Here is an 18,760-nt window from a genome sequence, read left to right on the forward strand (position 1 = left end):
GATTCCCCGCTCTGCCACTTGAGCTGTGGACTAATCTGGTGAACCAGATTAGTTTATGCACTCCAACACATGCCAGCTGGGTGACCTTGGGCTAGTCAGAGCTCTCTTGTTCCCACCTGCCTCACAGGGTGTTTGCTGTGTTTGTGTGTGTGTGTGGGAGATTAGAAAAAGGTTAGAAAAAGTGCAGAGAAGGGCAACAAGGATGATTGAGGGACTGGAGCACCTTCCTTATGAGGAGAGGCTGCAGCGTTTGGGACTCTTTAGTTTGGAGAGGAGACGTCTGAGGGGGGATAGGATTGAAGTCTATAAAATTATGCAGGGGGTAGAAAATGTTGACAGAGATACATTTTTCTCTCTTTCTCACAATACTAGAACCAGGGGGCATCCATTGAAAATGCTGGGGGGAAGAATTAGGACTGATAAAAGGAAACACTTCTTCACGCAACGTGTGATTTGTGTTTGGAATATGCTGCCACAGGAGGTGGTGATGGCCACTAACCTGGATAGCTTTAAAAGGGGCTTGGACAGATTTATGGAGGAGAAGTTGATTTATGGCTACCAATCTTGATCCTCCTTGATCTGAGATTGCAAATGCCTTAGCAGACCAGGTGCTCAGGAGCAGCAGCAGCAGAAGGCCATTGCTTTCACATCCTGCATGTGAGCTCCCAAAGGCACCTGGTGGGCCACTGCGAGCAGCAGAGTGCTGGACTAGATGGACTCTGGTCTGATCCAGCAGGCTAGTTCTTATGTTCTTATTGTAAGCCCCTTTGAGTCGCCTTACAGGAAAGAAAGGGGGGGGTATAAATCCAAACTCACTCTCTTCTTATAAAAGTGCTCCATATATCATGTCTCATACGGTACACACACAGCACAGGAAAAAGCAGAAATGGGGCAGCTATTGGATTTGCCACATTCAGCTGATCCCCAATGTTAACAACATGTTGATGCTCGCAGGATATGCTAGGGGAGAGATTTTAAATATTCAACTGCAAACCGAGCCTTTACCAAAAAAACCCTACATTGTCAGGAGTATAATAGCCGACCAGTCACAGTTGTGTCGTCCATAGTTATAAATCTGAGGTCAGAAGTTTGGGTCTACCTCTTTACCCACAGCAAGTGGCACACATTTTAGTGGAACAACAAACACATTTGTATGTACTACGTATTACATAGAATAGAATAGAATAGAATAGAATAGAATAGAATAGAATAGAATAGAATAGAATAGAATAGAATAGAATAGAATAGAATAGAATAGAATAGAATAGAATAGAATAGAATAGAATAGAATAGAATAGAATAGAATCTTTATTGGCCAAGTGTGATTGGACACACAAGGAATTTGTCTCCGGTGCATATGCTCTCAGTGTACATAAAAGAAAATACATTTGTCAAGAATCATAAGGTACAGCACTTAATGATTGTCATATAGGTCTAGTAAGCAATCAGGAAACAATCAATAGTAATAAAAACATAAAATGTAAAATCATAAAATAAAATGAAATGTCAGCACAGGCTATAGTCATACAGTCATAATTGGGAGGAGATGGGTAATAGGAATGATGAAAAAAGTAGTGCAGTAATTATATAATAAATATATAATAAATAGTTTGACATTATCGAGGGAATTATTTGTTTAACAGAGTGATGGCATTCGGGAAAAAACTGTTCTTATGTCTAGTTGTCTTGGTGTGCAGTGCTCTGTAGCGACGTTTAGAGGGTAAGAGTTGAAACAGTTTATGTCCAGGATGCGAGGGGTCAGTAAATATTTTCACAGCCCTTTTTTTGACCCGTGCAGTATACAGGTCCTCAATGGAAGGCAGGTTAGCAGCAATTGTTTTTTCTGTACATTCTGTACATTGTACACAAGGTCTGCCTACACAGTAGCAGCATCTGGACAGGAAACAGCTGTGTGTGATGCTTGTTCTTCTAGTATCACTACAAAGTATTATTACTACAAAGGGGTATAAATGTGTATCTTGTTTGGAAAAAGCAAAACATGGAACCAAAGAAACCCAGATAGCTTTCCTGCAACGGGTGATGCTTTCACAAAGCAGAAAGTGAGAAAGGAAACTGACGTCACATCGCTGGCCTGTAGCACTTGTAAATACCATTGTCTTGGCCTCAGTGGGAGTCAAGGCAGCCCACGTAGAACCCTCAGATTTTAAAAATCCAGATATAAGAAATCAGGCGGAGATTTACAAACCTGAAAGCTAACTCAAGTCACATACCTCTGACACCTGAAATGAACACTTCCAGTCTGTCGAGCAGCTCCTGATCTCTCTCAAAATCATAAAAATGGTGCTCCACCCAGTGTCGAAACACATTTAACACCCTGCAAGAGACAGAGAGGAACAAATGAAGAAATACCACTTGATCCTTATTAACCCACCGACTAAAACAGAGGGACGATGCAATCGATGATACAGCAGTCAGGGGTGGCCAACCTATGGTGCTCCAGATGTTCATGGGCTACAATTCCCATCAGCCCCCGGGGCTGCCGGGCGAGCAGGAGCATTCTCCTGCCCCATTTCACATTGGCATGGGAGTGAGGCTAAGAACTCCCAGCTCCAAGACGTGGCGATGGCTGGAAGGCTTCAAGAGTGGACATGTTTATGGAGGATACCCTTACCCACAGGTTGCAGACCCCTGAATGCCTGCCCGCCCGGCGGCGCTGCTGATGACCGACTTCCCCGGCAGAGCCGAGGCGACCAGCCCCCGTCCAGCCAGCCAGCCAGCCAGCCAGCCGCCGCCCCTCCAGCAGGCCCCAGGACTGCCCGCCCACCGGTAGCCCACAAACATCTGGAGCGCCATAGGTTGGCCACCCCTAATACAGTTGCTGGTGCCCAGGAGGGTATCCCTAGATTAAAGTACGTGTTCATATTAGTCTTACGGTTATCTCTCCCACATTTTTATCCTGCCCACCCTCCAAGCAGCTCAAGGGGGGGGGGAGCATTCTCCTGCCCCATTTCACCTTGGCATGGGAGTTAGGCTAAGAACTCCCAGCTCCAAGACGTGGCGATGGCTGTCAACTTGGAAGGCTTCAAGAGGGGAGTGGGCATGTTTATGGAGGAAACCCCTACCCATGGATAGAAGTCCAACTGGATACTGGTCATGATGTACACCTGTTCTCTCCAGTATCAGAGAAGCATGCCTATTATACTAGGTGCTGTGTGACACAGGCAGGATAATGCTGCTGCAGTCGTCTTGCTTATGGGCTTCCTAGAACAGTGGTGGCGAACCTATGGCACGGGTGCCAGAGGTGGCACTCAGAGCCCTCTCTGTGGGCACTCACAAACAGAGTGCCCCCCCCCCCATCTAGGCTGGCCTGTGCCACTGGGCCCGATTATTAGCATTAAACCTAAGACCTAGTTTTGGGGAAGCAATGTAGGTAACCCTGTTAAGCGCTGTTAAACCCCACTGATTTTCATGTGAAGAACTAAAGCGCTTAATCCATGGAAGTAAGCTCGGTTGCTGGCAATGGGGCTTGCTTCTGAGTAAACCATCCTAGGTGCATCGCGGAGTCACCCGTTGGAAGAGTTACCACCTGGTTATGCTTCAAAAGCAAAGCCACCGACTACCACCAAGCTTACTCCTGAGTAATGCATGCCTCGGAGCCAAACGTTTTTTTCTAAACTAAAACCTCAGTATTCAGGTTAAATTGCCGTATTGACACTTTGTGATAAATAAGTGGGTCTGGGGTTACAATTTGGGCACTCGGTCTTGAAAAGGTTCACCATCACTGGCCTAGAAACTACTGCGTGAAGAGACTGCTAGACTTGATGGACCCAGGTCTAATCCAGCATGTTATGTTCTTACATTATCCCAGGAATCCTGACCACCACTCTCAGAAGGGAGTACAGTCACCTAGATAGCCCTTTATCTATCTATCTATCTATCTATCTATCTATCTATCTATCTATCTATCTATCTATCTATCTATCTATCTATCTATCTATCTATCTATCTATCTATCTATCTATCTATCTATCTATCTATCTATCTATCTATCTATCTATCTATCTATCTATCTATCTATCTATCTATCTATCTATCTATCTATCTATCTATCTAATTAATTTATAAACCGCCCACCCCCGAAGGGCTCTGGGCGGTGTACACTGGGCCAAACATACATGGCCAAAACAACATACACCAAAAAATCAGTTAAAACAAGTTAAAACAATATACAAAAATTCATAAAACTAGCAGCATCAATACAATATACATAACAGCAAGATTATAAAAGTGTGTGTGGCACACTGTGAAGGTACACAAAGCCTTCACAATTAAATGTCATCTAAAAGTTCAACAAACATTGTCTACTGGCCTTCAGTAAACTGGCCACCTTGACAATGTGTTTAATGAGGGCAGAAAGGCCAGATATGAATTTTGTAAAAAAAATAAACAAAACAAAACAAAAACTGAGAACCGGTGACTTTGCAGCTCACATTCTTAGGCACTGTGCTAACGCTGCTCTTTTTCAAAAAGTGGGATGAACACTCGATGTCTTATACCTCCACCCAAGAGGATGATGATTTCCAGGCTAAAGGAAGTTTCTCCCTAAGCAAGACCAACTTTGCGCTCCGATGGCACAATTTCTACCTCGATGGCATAGCCTGCAAGAGAGGGAGGCGCACAAACCTGAGTTGCACTGGCTGGACGTATTCCTTGCGAAACCTTTTCAGGTCTGCGCTGATAGGCTGCTCTCCTTTCTCTATCGCCAATTTATCTGCTTCCGTGGGCTCAGGCTCTGGGATTTCAAAGCTGACGACAAAAGAAAGTTGGAATGTAAATTATAAGTACGGAATATACAGACAGGGGAACTATGTCAAGGAATACTTTGAACCACGAGTGAATTTTATTTTATTTTTTTAAATTAAGGATTGCACAGTAACTGGAGTCATATTTCACACGGCTGCTTTCAGGATACTGCATCCCCCCAAATACAAGGATGAATTGAATCCAGTTACACCTTAGTGACCAACAAGATTTTCACAGTAAAAGCTTTCAAGAGTAGTTTGGGACTCTTTAGTTTGGAGAGGAGACGTCTGAGGGGGGATATGATTGAAGTCTATAAAATTATGCATGGGGTAGAAAATGTGGACAGAGAGAATTTTTTCTCTCTTTCTCACAATACTAGAACCAGGGGGCATCCATTGAAAATGCTGGGGGGAAGAATTGGGACTAATAAAAGGAAACACTTCTTCACGCAACCTGTGATCGGTGTTTGGAATATGCTGCCACAGGAGGTGGTGATGGCCACTAACCTGGATAGCTTTAAAAAGGGCTTGGATAGATTTATGGAGGAGAAGTCGATCTATGGCTCCCAATCTTGATCCTCCTTGATCTGAGGTTGCAAATGCCTTAGCAGGCCAGGTGCTCGGGAGCAGCAGCAGAAGGCCATTGCTTTCACCTCCTGCACGTGAGCTCCCAAAGGCACCTGGTGGGTCACTGTGAGTAGCAGAGAGCTGGACTAGATGGACTCTGGTCTGATCCAGCAGGCTCGTTCTTATGACAAAGGAACCTTTGACTCTTGAAAGGTCATACCCTGAATATTTTGCGGATCTCTAAGGTGCTCCTGGACTTGAATCTTGCTGTTCTACTGCAGACCGACACAGCTACCCCCCTGAAGCTAACATGTACATATTAGTACAAAAATATTTTTTTTTTCTCAAAAGCAACAGTCAAAAGTGTTTTTCTATGCAACAATCCCTAGCTCCTAGGGGCAGGCAAGTTGTTCAAAACCGAGGTGAAACGGGTTGAGGAATGTTTTCCCTCTAAGTCCTTTTTCCAGTTTCCCCCACAAATATCTGGACAGCTGTGGGGAACTTTAAACTCCTTTCAGAGGGTTTCTTTCGGACTGAGTGGAGTATTTTCTAAGACGAAGTGTTAAACTCATTTAAAGTGAGTAGTACGAAGAGTACATAATAATTCCTGTGTAGGGCATGTACAGATAAGTATGTTCATTGTTTAAATGTACAGTTATCCCTTCCACATTGTGACTTTCCCAGTTGTGTTTTTGATATATCACGGGCCCCTTATGCACACACAAAATAATGCATTTTCAAACCACGTTCACAACTGTTTGCAAGTGGATTTTGCCATTCCGCACAGCTTCAAAGAGCATTGAAAGCAGTTTGAAAGTGCATTATTCTGCATGTGCGGAATGAGCCACGGTTTGATATAAGAAATTAAATGGGAATTTGGGGAGCAGTTTTGTGGAAGGCCGCAGACAACACACAAAGGCCAGCAGACGACACAAAAAAGTTTTTTAAAAATTAGAAATACATAAAATCTAGGTATAGTATTGTGTAATATCCACATATTTTGTCTTTTAATACCATAAATGCCACATTTTATCTTTCAATACCATAAATATATATAATTTTTTTCCTTAAAGTTAAAATTAAAGAAAAAGAAATAAAAATCAGACGTCTTCTCTAGTAGGAAGGGAGGGCCAATTTTTTTTACATGAATTGCCAGATCAGGGGGGCACTGTACCCCCAACCTCAGCAAGGTGGAAGGGATACCTGTATCTCATATTGCCCACGATTAGTATGCTAGAACATGCACAATGATAATACACAAGGAAGGAGTTTTCAGCATTCAGAGGGTAGCCATGTTGGTCTGAAATGGAACCGCAGATGTGACTCCAGTAACTCCTTAGGGAACAACAGGATTTTCAGATTTTACTTCGTACCTTCGGGACCGTCTTACCCCATATGTCCCTCTGCGGCCTCTGCGTTCGGCAGAGGCCAACTTGCTGGTTGTCCCTAGCCCCTCGATGATGCGGTTGGCCTCTACCCGGTCCAGGGCCTTTACAGCCCTGGCTCCTGCCTGGTGGAACACTGTACCGCCAGCTATCCGGGCCCTGCGGGATCTTGGAGAGTTCCGCAGGGCCTGTAAGACCGAATTGTTCCACCGGGCGTTTGGAGGGGCCAACCGCTGATGTGCGCCCTCCTCCTCTTTCTCCCCCCTTTTTTACGCTCTGGACCCTTAATTTTATGGGGCCCTCAGCTTTTTGGGTCTGTTTTCCAGGGTGGATGTATTACGTTTTATGAAGTTTTGTCGGATGCCGCTGTAATTTTATTTAATCCGCTGTTTTAATTGTGATTTTAATGTCATTGTTGTTATTATTGTGTTGTTCACCGCCCAGAGCCCTTCGGGGGAGGGGCGGTATATAAAATTGATAATAAATAAATAAATAAATAATTTTTTTTAAAAAAGCCAAGACCTCCAAAATCTTGGTCTCCAAGGTACTACTGGACTTCAATTTAGTTCAAAATTACCTTAACTCCATACCCATATATTAACATTATATCAACTCCATACTCCATAGCTCCAACATTATATTAACATTATATTCATAACTGTTAGTCCTACTGGGACCATATGAGATGGATTCAGCACAATCAATACTGGCCCATTTATTTGTGTTCTTATGTTCTCGCTTACTACAAATCTCGTTTTCTTGTTGCAACTTTTTTGCTGACTTTCAGATGGGAAAAAATGTTGAGATACACGTGCTAAGGTAGCATGAGGGTGCTATGTCTGCAGTTACCTCTCAAATATTAACAACATTAATAATTTTAGTTGTAGAAAATACAGGCATTTATACTTATGAATATGGCAAGAAGTACAATTTTACATGATGGATCACGTGAATTAAGTATTTTATGCTGTTAAAGCAGTAAAGTAGGTCCAGGTTTGATAAGAAATTGCCCCATATATTACAATGATTCCCCAATCCCAGCCCTGTGTTGCTATGCAAATTTCCCGCGGCTTCAGAATTCTCAGAAATTTTGCATCTGTATCATTGACAGCTAAGCTGGACATAGAGGGGTGGATCCAAAAGTGATAGCATAATTACCCTTATGCCAGTGGAATGGCACTTCTGTTGGTAGAGAAAGGGTGATTTTGCCAAGACCCCTGTGGCGCTTCCCCTCCCCGCCCAGGACTCTCGGGCTGTGGTTCCTTCCCTCCCTCCCTTTCCTGGGGTTTTTCCTCCCCAGAGGTGTCTTTTTCCAATTGGCCAAGAAATAGTTTAGCCCACAGGGCGAGTGCTGTTGGAGGCAGCCCACCCCTGGCCTCACAGCCTTCCCTTCCAATCCCTATAAACGTCAGACAATGGATATGCTGCAGTTCCCTCACTGCCAGCTGGATCCACGCTACAAAGGGCTGGCACGTCCTGCCCACTTACATAAGAACATAAGAACAAGCCAGCTGGATCAGACCAGAGTCCATCTAGTCCAGCTCTCTGCTATTCGCAGTGGCCCACCAGGTGCCTTTGGGAGCTCACCTGCAGGATGTGAAAGCAATGGCCTGCTGCTGCTGCTGCTGCTGCTCCCGAGCACCTGGACTGTTAAGGCATTTGCAATCTCAGATCAAGAGGATCAAGATTGGTAGCCATAAATCGACTTCTCCTCCATAAATCTGTCCAAGCCCTTTTTAAAGCTATCCAGGTTAGTGGCCATCACCACCTCCTGTGGCAGCATATTCCAAACACCAATCACACGTTGCGTGAAGAAGTGTTTCCTTTTATTAGTCCTAATTCTTCCCCCCAGCATTTTCAATGGATGCCCCCTGGTTCTAGTATTGTGAGAAAGAGAGAAAAATTTCTCTCTGTCAACATTTTCTACCCCCTGCATAATTTTATAGACTTCAATCATATCCCCCCTCAGACGTCTCCTCTCCAAACTAAAGAGTCCCAAACGCTGCAGCCTCTCCTCCTAAGGAAGGTGCTCCAGTCCCTCAATCATCCTCAATCATCCTCATCCCTCAATCATCCTTACCTCACTGGGCTAGAGTCCGTGCCCCGGGCTGAGCTGTCTTTGGCCTGCCCACCCGGCTCAACCCTGCCACACCCTTGTTCTTCCCACCGTCACCAACCAGTCCCCTCCCGGCACCCTGCTGCAGCGGCAGCTCCCACGTGTCGCTGCTTCCAGCCTTAAATGCCCTTCCAGCTCTCAAATCCCTCCCTCTCCCCAGCTGAGGCAACTCTGAGCCATGCCAATCGGGCTCAGCTGCGCTCTGTTTCCCCGTCGCGTCTTCGACCCGGCCCTGCTTCGCCTCGCCTCGCCACCGCTTTTTCCTTGGTTGAGTCAATATTTCGACCGGCCGGCGAGGTTCCCTCCTGCCCGCCTGAACGCGCAAATCCAGGCGCGGTGGTGGCAGGAGCCGGGGACCCGTCCATGCCCGGACAACCCCCACTACCCCAGTTTCTCCATCCGCACACTGTTCTTAATGGTCCTGAACCCTCACAGCAGAACTGGAAGGGAAGACTCAGTGTGTGTGTGTAGGAGGTGGGGTGGGGGTGGGGGTGGGGGTGAGCACTTTGCTATTTGTAATCTTATTTGAATACTGTGTAGAGTTCCGGTTGCTGCCTCTCGAAGGTATTGCAGAGCAAGTGCAAAAGATTAAGGGGCTGCAGCACCTCTCCTATGGGAAAGTCTGGGACTTTTCAATTTGTGAGCATTAAGTGCCACCAAGTCACTGTCAACTCATCAACGTCCTCCACAATGTCCTCTTAACAGCTCTGCTCGGGTCTTGCCAACTGTGGGTTGTGGCTTCCTCTTTTCCTGCCCCTTCCTCTTTTCCTACCCCTTCAACCGTTCCTAGCATTATTGTCTTTTTGGATCTGGCAAGGCAGGTAGTCGTAAAGTGCTTTCAGTAGCCTAATTCCCTCGCTATCAACTCCCCTTTTGGTTTCGTCCAAACCATTTCCTCTTTAAATTGCTAGACCGCAAACAAGGCTAAAAGCTTAATCAAGCACCTAATGGACTCTGAAGAACACAAGTGGGCTAGAAATAGCCATAAGAATAGATCGCGTCCAAACAAATGTGCCAGCCTCTAAATTTACTGCACAGGACTTCAAAATCAGCTGGCCTATCTTATTGTAAATTCAGCTCCCATTATGAACTACTCACCGTTCTATCAACAGCTCCAGGAGTTCTTGTGGTTTACAGAAAGAGCGGTATGTTGTAAGAAAAGTGCGTACAAAATTAGGATCTGGAAAGGCAGGCAGAAAGATGAGATTTAGCACAGCACTGAATTAAGAACGTTGAACAGGTTTACAACTAATCATAGAAGCACAGGGTTGGAAGAGACCCCAAGGGCCATCAAGTCCAATCCCCTGCCATGCATGAACAATCAAAGCACTCCTGACAGATGACCATCCAGCCTCTCTTTAAAAACCTCCAAAGAAGGAGACTCCACCACACTCCGAGGGAGTGCATTCCACTGTTGAACAGCCCTGAGCAGCAGTGGCATAGGAGGTTAAGAGCTTGTGTATCTAATCTGGAGGAACCGGGTTTGATTCCCAGCTCTGCCACCTGAGCTGTGGAGGCTTATCTGGGGAATTCAGATTAGCCTGGGCACTCCCACACACGCCAGCTGGGTGACCTTGGGCTAGTCACAGCTTCTCGGAGCTCTCTCAGCCCCACCTACCTCACAGGGTGTTTGTTGTGAGGGGGGAAGGGCAAGGAGATTGTCAGCCCCTTTGAGTCTCCTACAGAAGAGAAAGGGGGATATAAATCCAAACTCTTCTTCTTCTTCTTCTGATATCATGATTTTCTTCCCCGCGTTCAACAGAGCAGAGCGAATTCATCGCAAACCCAACAAGGGGGAAACGTGAGATACCTGCATACATGTGGTACGTCAGCCTCTCAATCAGCTTCACCACTGTGCCGCCTTTGATCAAGGGGATGCCGTTCCTGCTCTGAAGGTTGTCTTCAAAGACGATGTTCTCCTCCGAGTCCTCCACTGCAAAGCGATAGACGCTTGGGCTGGGCAGCCGCAAGGGCTGCTCATTCTCCTCCTGCAAGAGGACCGCGTCCAGCATCCGATCCAGGGTGCTGCGATACTGGAGGGAGATCAGCGCGGCCATCCAGTTGTTCTTCTCCTCGGCGGACTTGGCGGCAAACGCAGTGCAGTTCTCATCCTTGGAGACCAGCTCAAAGGCGTGCCGGCACTCGCACGCGTCGTCCCTGTCGACCACGTGGACCTTCCTCATGACGATCTTCTCTTTGAGCCGGTACTCGGTGCTGCTGTAGCCTGGGAGGCGGGACTGGCCGTGGTTCGCTTTGCAGCTGATCAGCAGGCCGTCAAAAAGAAAGATGTGCCGCTCGTGTTTGGCTCCGACTTTCACCAGGGTCCCTTCCATGATGAACTCATTGCAGCACTGGCCGATATCTTTGCCTTCCCAGCCGTCGATGCTCTTCTGGATCTCATTCATTTTTTTAATAGCCAGGTGCTTGCTTCTTACTTGGCGGTTGTAAAACCAAGAGACCTGATCTCTTAAAAAAAACCCACACACACAACACAGAATTGTTTTGACTGTGACTATCATAAGGTGAAAAAATATCAACCATTGCACCGAGTTTTTGTTTTGATGGGAACATATCTCTTTCCTTACCAAAATCCTACCCTCTAGATCCATGGTGGCGAACCTATGGCACTCCAGATGTTCATGGACTACAATTCCCATCAGCCCCTACCAACTGGCCATGCTGGCAAGGGCTGATGGGAATTGTAGTCCATGAACATCTGGAGTGCCATAGGTTCGCCACCACTGCTCTAGATACATTTGGTCATTGACATCAAATAAAGTCTTATTCTTCACTGTTCAAAGATCTTCAAGATCTTTGTTGCTCCTACAGCTTTGTCATCTGCCGACTGAATATCAGCCAGTCCCCTCCCGGGGGAGGGGGGTTAATGCCGGACATCATCTGCTTATTTTAATTGTGGAAGATCACTGCTGCTAGTGTTTTAATGTTTAATGTATTTATTGTTTTAATTGACACTATTTGGTGTATTCAAATATTGATTGTTTTGTAAACCGCCCTGAGCCCTTCGGGGGTAGGGCGGTCTATTAAACGAATAAATAAATAAATAAATGAATGAATGAATGAATGAATAATAGTAGTAATAATAGTAGTAATAATAGTAGTAGTAGTAGTAATAGTAGTAGTAGTAGTAGTAGTAATAATAATAATAATAATAATAATAATAATAATAATAATAATAATAATAATAATAATAATAATAATAATAATAATAATAATGGCAAAGTGAATGAAGAGCTACAGCCCACCCAATCTAACAAGGACATTTTATCCATTCAAAAGTAGCTGCAAACCCCGGGTTGCTGTGGGGGTGTTTGACAGACAGCTCCTGTCAACCCACGTTTCTTTTAGCATGTTCGAAAACATTTTTAGGAGCACGCTTGAAAAACCTGAAACGAAGCGGCTCTAACAGAATGAACAGAAGTTCTGTTGGATGCCTCATTTGTGGTTTTCTTAGACCTCTCTTCATTCCTTCTCCTAACAGCATTGCATGCATGACTGTTTCAGAAGCCGATAAACTGCATAAAAGTTCAACTGCAAGCTGATTGTCTTACCCAGGCCTGCGCCTCGGCGAGTGTTTGCTGTAAATCCGCTCCATGCTACACCGGAGATTGAGCAGAGCTGTAATGGCTTGTTTCAAGCATTCGCAGTCCTCTTCGTCTTCACTACATTCTTGCAATTGCTGGAAGGACCAAAAACACATCCATTTTGTTTGGCTTGAAATGTTACCAAGGGAATTTTTAAAAAACAGTATTTGGAATTCAACAACAAATGCTGAACGTCCAAACCAAATGAGACTTCCCAACTGAACGATGGCCACTTTTCATGCTGTGCAAATTCACACTTTTAAACAACCTGGCCGATCAACTTGGCTGCTCCTGTTCTTGTCTCGGTATCAAAGAAGACATGACAAAGCCACCCTGAAGATGAAATCAGGAGGTGTCTACCTGAGGTATTTTTCTCTCTTTCTCACAAATTTTTCTCTCTTTCTCACAATACTAGAACCAGGGGGCATTCATTGAAAATGCTGGGGGGAAGAATTAGGACTAATAAAAGGAAACACTTCTTCACGCAACGTGTGATTGGTGTTTGGAATATTCTGCCACAGGAGGTGGTGATGGCCACTAACCTGGATAGCTTTAAAAGGGGCTTGGACAGATTTATGGAGGAGAAGTCGATTTATGGCTACCAATCTTGATCCTCCATGATCTGAGATTGCAAATGCCTTAACAGTCCAGGTGCTCGGGAGCAACAGCCGCAGAAGGCCATTGCTTTGACATCCTGCACGTGAGCTCCCAAAGGCACCTGGTGGGCCACTGCGAGTAGCAGAGGTGGACTCTGGTCTGATCCAGCTGGCTTGTTCTTATGTTCTTAGGTACCTGCAATACTGCCCCTCAAACAAAGCTTCACTCCCTTTCCCGTAGCTTTTTCTTGGGTCTATGTCTGCACCTGAACCCCAAAACCACGCCCACAAAACTATACCTTGTACTATGCGATATCACGTAAATATCTAAAGATATAATGTACAAGATACAAAACTACATATCATCACATGAATACCACATGCGGTAGAAGCATGAGTGGAGGGTTTGAGGACCGTGTGGCCAGAGCATTTCAAAACCTGGAACTGGCACAATGAGGATAAAATGGAAGAGGGGAGTATTTTGCAAACTGCTGTGTGCAGAACACTGTTTTCCCTCTAACCGAGTTTCTCAAAACCAGAGGGCACGAAGGGCACACAAGGTCTATTCTGCAGATAATCTGTCGTAATGGAAGTTCTGTTCCATGAGCAGAGCTCTGTTGAGGGTCCTTTGGGCCAGTACCAGGCTTTGGGGGAGCACCGGGCAGAAAGTTCCCAGGCCCTGCCCCCCTCCTGTACCCAACCACCAGGCACTCCTGTCATACCCCCAGGAACACCCTCGCTACTTTCGTTAGAATGGGTTTAGTTGCCTTCTGTACAGTTTTCTGGGGGAGGGAACCTTAGTTAGACCCTGTTCCTTTAAGAAGCCCTCTAGAGGCAAGAGCACTATAGCAGTCTTATTGGTTAGCAGTTCCTGCCTTACAGTTTGTCTTTAGTTCGGGTGTCTGGGAAAGCTGGAGACAGCAATATCTCAGATGTTATGTTTAAGGTGTAAAAGATCCATGATATTCTCAGTAATCCAGTTCCCACATAAGAACAAGCCAGCTGGATCAGACCAGAGTCCATCTAGTCCAGCTCTCTGCTACTCGCAGTGGCCCACCAGGTGCCTTTGGGAGCTCACGTGCAGGATGTGAAAGCAACGGCCTTCTGCGGCTGTTGCTCCCAAGCACCTGGACTGTTAAGGCATTTGCAATCTCAGATCAAAGAGGATCAAGATTGGTAGCCATAAATCGACTTCTCCTCCATAAATCTGTCCAAACCCCTTTTAAAGCTATCCAGGTGAGTGGCCATCACCACCTCCTGTGGCAGCATATTCCAAACACCAATCACACGTTGCGTGAAGAAGTGTTTCCTTTTATTAGTCCTTATTCATACAGGTTTGCCCCCCTGGTTCTAGTATTGTGAGAAAGAGAGAAAAATTTCTCTCTGTCAACATTTTCTACCCCATGCATAATTTTATAGACTTCAATCATATCCCCCCTCAGACGTCTCCTCTCCAAACTAAAGAGTCCCAAAGGCTGCAGCCTCTCCTCATAAGGAAGGTGCTCCAGTCCCTCAATCATCCTCGTGGCCCTTCTCTGCACTTTTTCTATCTCTTCGATATCCTTTTTGAGATGTGGCGACCAGAACTGAACACAGTACTCCAAGTGCGGTCGCACCACTGCTTTATATAAGGGCATGACAATCTTTGCAGTTTTATTCTCAGAATGGCAAGGAAGTCCAGTTAGAGGACACTGGGAGAACTCAGAAGAAGCAAGCAAGCAGCACAGACTTCCTTAGAAGCAGTTAAGGAAAGCAAATTCTTCAAGCCATCTCCAAACGTTTCCAGAATCACAAGTATTCTTTATTTAGATAGACTTCATGGGAGGTCAGTCCCAAGCTTTCAACATTATTAAACTATTTTTGAACCATCACTCCCCCTTACTCATTTTTACCATTCTATTTCTGTTTACATCTACGTTACCCTCCTAGGGAGGAGTCCGGCCGTTCCCTCCTTTTGGGGAGGCTTTTTAATAAATTGGGTTATGGAACGACTGTTGTTATTGTATTGACCGCTGTTTTAAAGGATTTTAATGGATTTTAGTAAATGTAACAATTGTTTGTGTGGTCACTATTGTGATCCTTTGTAATACACTGTATATATGTTGATGCTGTTGTGCACCGCCCAGAGCCTCCTTGGGGATGGGGCGGTCTACAAATCCAATCAATCAATCAATCAATAAATAAATTACTAATTTGTCTGTGGGTATTACACTCTGTTCTGACCAAGCACAAGGCACCTGATTTTTAGTTTGCTGAAGGAACGGAACAACTCCCTTCCTCCGACCCACCTGCTTGTGTAACCCCCATGCTCAGAATGGGTTGACTCAGTAAGGGGTGGAGACTCAAAGCAGCAAGAGGCTGCAGAGCTCATGTAGTTTGGAGGAGACGAGGCTACCAGACTCGGACCTTGATTTCTATAAGCCCTTAACACCTTGTGTTAAGGTAACTGCAATGTTGTTGGGAACTAGTGGGAAGGTAGTTGTTTGTTTTTGCTATGTTGTAAATGTTGGAGTTTATTGTTTCAGGGTCTTTTATGTTTGTAATGGGTGAGAGTTCTCCTGGAAACCTTCATCGTGTTGAATCCTGTTCACCAAGCCCTTGGAGTCTTCAGGAGCCAACTCACTTGCAAAGAAGAACTGGACTTGGCAGTATCAGTAGACTGTAAATATAAGGACTTGAAAATGCAACCTGAACAGGACCTTGAAGTGTGATGTTAAATGTTGATGTTTGATGATATATGTTAAGAAAGTAAACCATTTTGGTTTTTTTAACATTTGTTGTTGCAAACTCATTCCAAATTCTGCCCCACAGAACCCACAGATAGAGGTTACACTTGGATGTGATTCTCTTGTCAGATCACCACCCAAGTCCACAACTGCCTGCCGGCAGACTTTCCCCCACAGACACAGGGCAACATGCGCAGCTGGCGAGTGAGCGAGCAGAGGCTGCCAGCAGCAGCGGGCCCTGTCAGAAACTTGGGATCGCAGACGCCGCCCCACCTCAAGGTACGCTGACGCCGCCCACTCTGGACGCGGCAACGTCCAGAAGCAGTGAACAACTGCGGCAAAGCACATCCGCTTTAAAAGGTCCGAGTCTTCACTCTTGCCGCATTGTGGCTTCATTCTGGAGAGCAACAGCATACCTGTAATAATTCAAAGTAGTGGAAGCAATGATAAACAGGAATGAGCATCAGCCGTGGGAGGACATACTGGACTGCTTCTTTAAAGCCGTCAGCGATTGACTAAAGGAAGGAAAAAGGAAAAGCAAGCATTATCACTTTATTATTATTATTAGTTCCTCATTTTAATAAAACATACAGAAAGATGAGTAGAATAATAAAGGTTACATAAAAGTGAAAAATTTAAAAATACATAAAAAATGACAGGATCTTAGCTTTCACAAAACATTTTCATTACAAAATAGCATAAATATATTTTTCTACAACATCTCAATTAAGTAAATAAACGCCAGTAGTAATTACTACTACAACATAAGAACATGCCAGCTGGATCAGACCAGAGTCCATCTAGTCCAGCACTCTGCTACTCGCAGTGGCCCACCAGGTGCCTTTGGGAGCTCACATGCAGGAGGTGAAAGCAATGGCCTTCTGCTGCTGCTGCTCATAAGAACATAAGAATGAGCCTGCTGGATCAGACCAGAGTCCATCTAGTCCAGCACTCTGCTACTCGCAGCGGCCCATCAGGTGCCTTTGAGAGTTCACATGCAGGAGGTGAAAGCAGTGGCCTGCTGCGGCTGCTGCTGCTCCCGATCACCTGGTCTGCTAAGGCATTTGCAACCTCAGATCAAGGAGGATCAAGATTGGCAGCCATAGATCGACTTCTCCTCCATCAATCTGTCCAAGCCCCTTTTAAAGCTATCCAGATTAGTGGCCATCACCACCTCCTGTGGCAGCATATTCCAAACACCAATCACACGTTGCGTGAAGAAGTGTTTCCTTTTATTAGTCCTTATTCTTCCCCCCAGCATTTTCAATGGACGCCCCCTGGTTCTAGTATTGTGAGAAAGAGAGAAAAATTTCTCTCTGTCAACATTTTGTACCTCATGCATAATTTTATAGACTTCAATCATATCCCCCCTCAGATATCTCCTCTTCAAGATAAAGAGTCCAAAACGCTGCAGCCTCTCCTCATAAGGAAGGTGCTCCAGTCCCTCAATCATCCTCGTTGCCCTTCTCTGCACTTTTTCTATCTCCTCAATATCCTTTTTGAGATGTGGCGACCAGAACTGAACACAGTACTCCAAGTGCGGTCGCACCACTGCTTTATATAAGGGCATGACAATCTTTGCAGTTTTATTCTCAATTCCTTTCCTAATTATCCCCAGCATACTCTATTACCTTAATAACCTTACTATTATATTTATGATTTTATTATATTTAACCATAGTACAATAAATCTTACCAACCTTATGTTTTAATGATAAATTTTTAACAATTTTTCTATCCGATCTAACCAAAACATTCAGCATTTATATAAACTGACATAATTGTACCATTAGCTATTAAATACAGCTTTATGTCTCTTGCTGTTAATCCGTTATATTCTTGATCTACACAGTGTTAGAAATTCCATTAAATATAAACATCATATGGATGATTCAGCACAATACAAAAAATATGATTCACACTTCTCATTAAACTCCTATATTGGCTGTCTATTTACAAGGTCAGCAACTTGGCCGTTACAACATATTATCTTACATGATAATGTAAGCAGTGGCGTAGGAGGTTAAGAGCTCGTGTATCTAATCTGGAGGAACCGGGTTTGATTCCCAGCTCTGCTGCCTGAGCTGTGGAGGCTTATCTGGGGAACTCAGATTAGCCTGTGCACTCCCACACACGCCAGCTGGGTGACCTTGGGCTAGTCTCAGCTTCTCGGAGCTCTCTCAGCCCCACCCACCTCACAGGGTGTTTGTTGTGAGGGGGGAAGGGCAAGGAGATTGTCAGCCCCTTTGAGTCTCCTGCAGGAGAGAAAGGGGGGATATAAATCCATACTCTTCTTCTTCTTCTTCTACTTTTTTCTTCCCAGTTTTTGCGATCAGATGTGAAAAAGAAAGCATTGTTTCAGGGGGCTGTCAGATGAAAGACAACAAAGGGAAGAAGGCAGGAAGATTTCAAAACTGTATTGATTTTATAATTCAACGTCTTCCTGTGCACCAACTTTAGTGAATGTAGCAGAGCAAGATGGGAGCAAACAGACAAATTCTGTTCTGTGATTCAATGAGGCCTCTTTCAATTCACCCCTACCTGGAAGTGTAAAGCCACTGCGGGTTTCGCCATCAAATTATTGAAGTGTTCATGATACTGGGATGAAAGGATGTCTTGGGACAAGGTCTCATAAGGGTCAAAGGCTTGTTCCTGGAAAAAAAAGGCAGTGGTTATTCAACGTAAGAACTAGCCTGCTGGATCAGACCAGAGTCCATCTAGCCCAGCACTCTGCTACTCGCAGTGGCCCACCAGGTGCCTTTGGGAGCGCACAGGCAGGAGGTGAAAGCAATGGCCTTCTGCTGCTGCTGCTGCTCATAAGAACATAAGGAGCCAGCTGGATCAGACCAGAGTCCATCTAGTCCAGCTCTCTGCTACTTGCAGTGGCCCACCAGGTGCCTTTGGGAGCTCACAGGCAGGAGGTGAAAGCAAGGGCCTTCTGCGGCTGCTGCTGCTCCAGAGCACCTGGTCTGCTAAGGGATTTGCAATCTGAGATCAAGGAGGATC

At 45.1% G+C, this 18,760-nt stretch overlaps 1 protein-coding gene across 1 annotated transcript in view; it reads right to left on the reverse strand.

Annotated features, from left to right (window-relative positions):
- Nucleotides 1–18,760, reverse strand: part of SOS2 (SOS Ras/Rho guanine nucleotide exchange factor 2) — a 77,580-nt gene that overhangs the window by 22,839 nt on the left and 35,981 nt on the right. The window contains exons 7-13 of the mRNA XM_048486129.1: nucleotides 18,296–18,406; nucleotides 16,172–16,270; nucleotides 12,401–12,528; nucleotides 10,642–11,297; nucleotides 9,930–10,011; nucleotides 4,645–4,767; nucleotides 2,232–2,335 (exon numbers count right to left, since the gene is read on the reverse strand). Of these exons, the coding sequence (XP_048342086.1) occupies nucleotides 2,232–2,335; nucleotides 4,645–4,767; nucleotides 9,930–10,011; nucleotides 10,642–11,297; nucleotides 12,401–12,528; nucleotides 16,172–16,270; nucleotides 18,296–18,406 (1,303 nt within the window). The remainder of the gene's footprint in view (nucleotides 1–2,231; nucleotides 2,336–4,644; nucleotides 4,768–9,929; nucleotides 10,012–10,641; nucleotides 11,298–12,400; nucleotides 12,529–16,171; nucleotides 16,271–18,295; nucleotides 18,407–18,760) is intronic.

Source organism: Sphaerodactylus townsendi, linkage group LG02, assembly GCF_021028975.2.
Source record: "Sphaerodactylus townsendi isolate TG3544 linkage group LG02, MPM_Stown_v2.3, whole genome shotgun sequence".
Lineage (NCBI taxonomy): Eukaryota > Metazoa > Chordata > Lepidosauria > Squamata > Sphaerodactylidae > Sphaerodactylus > Sphaerodactylus townsendi.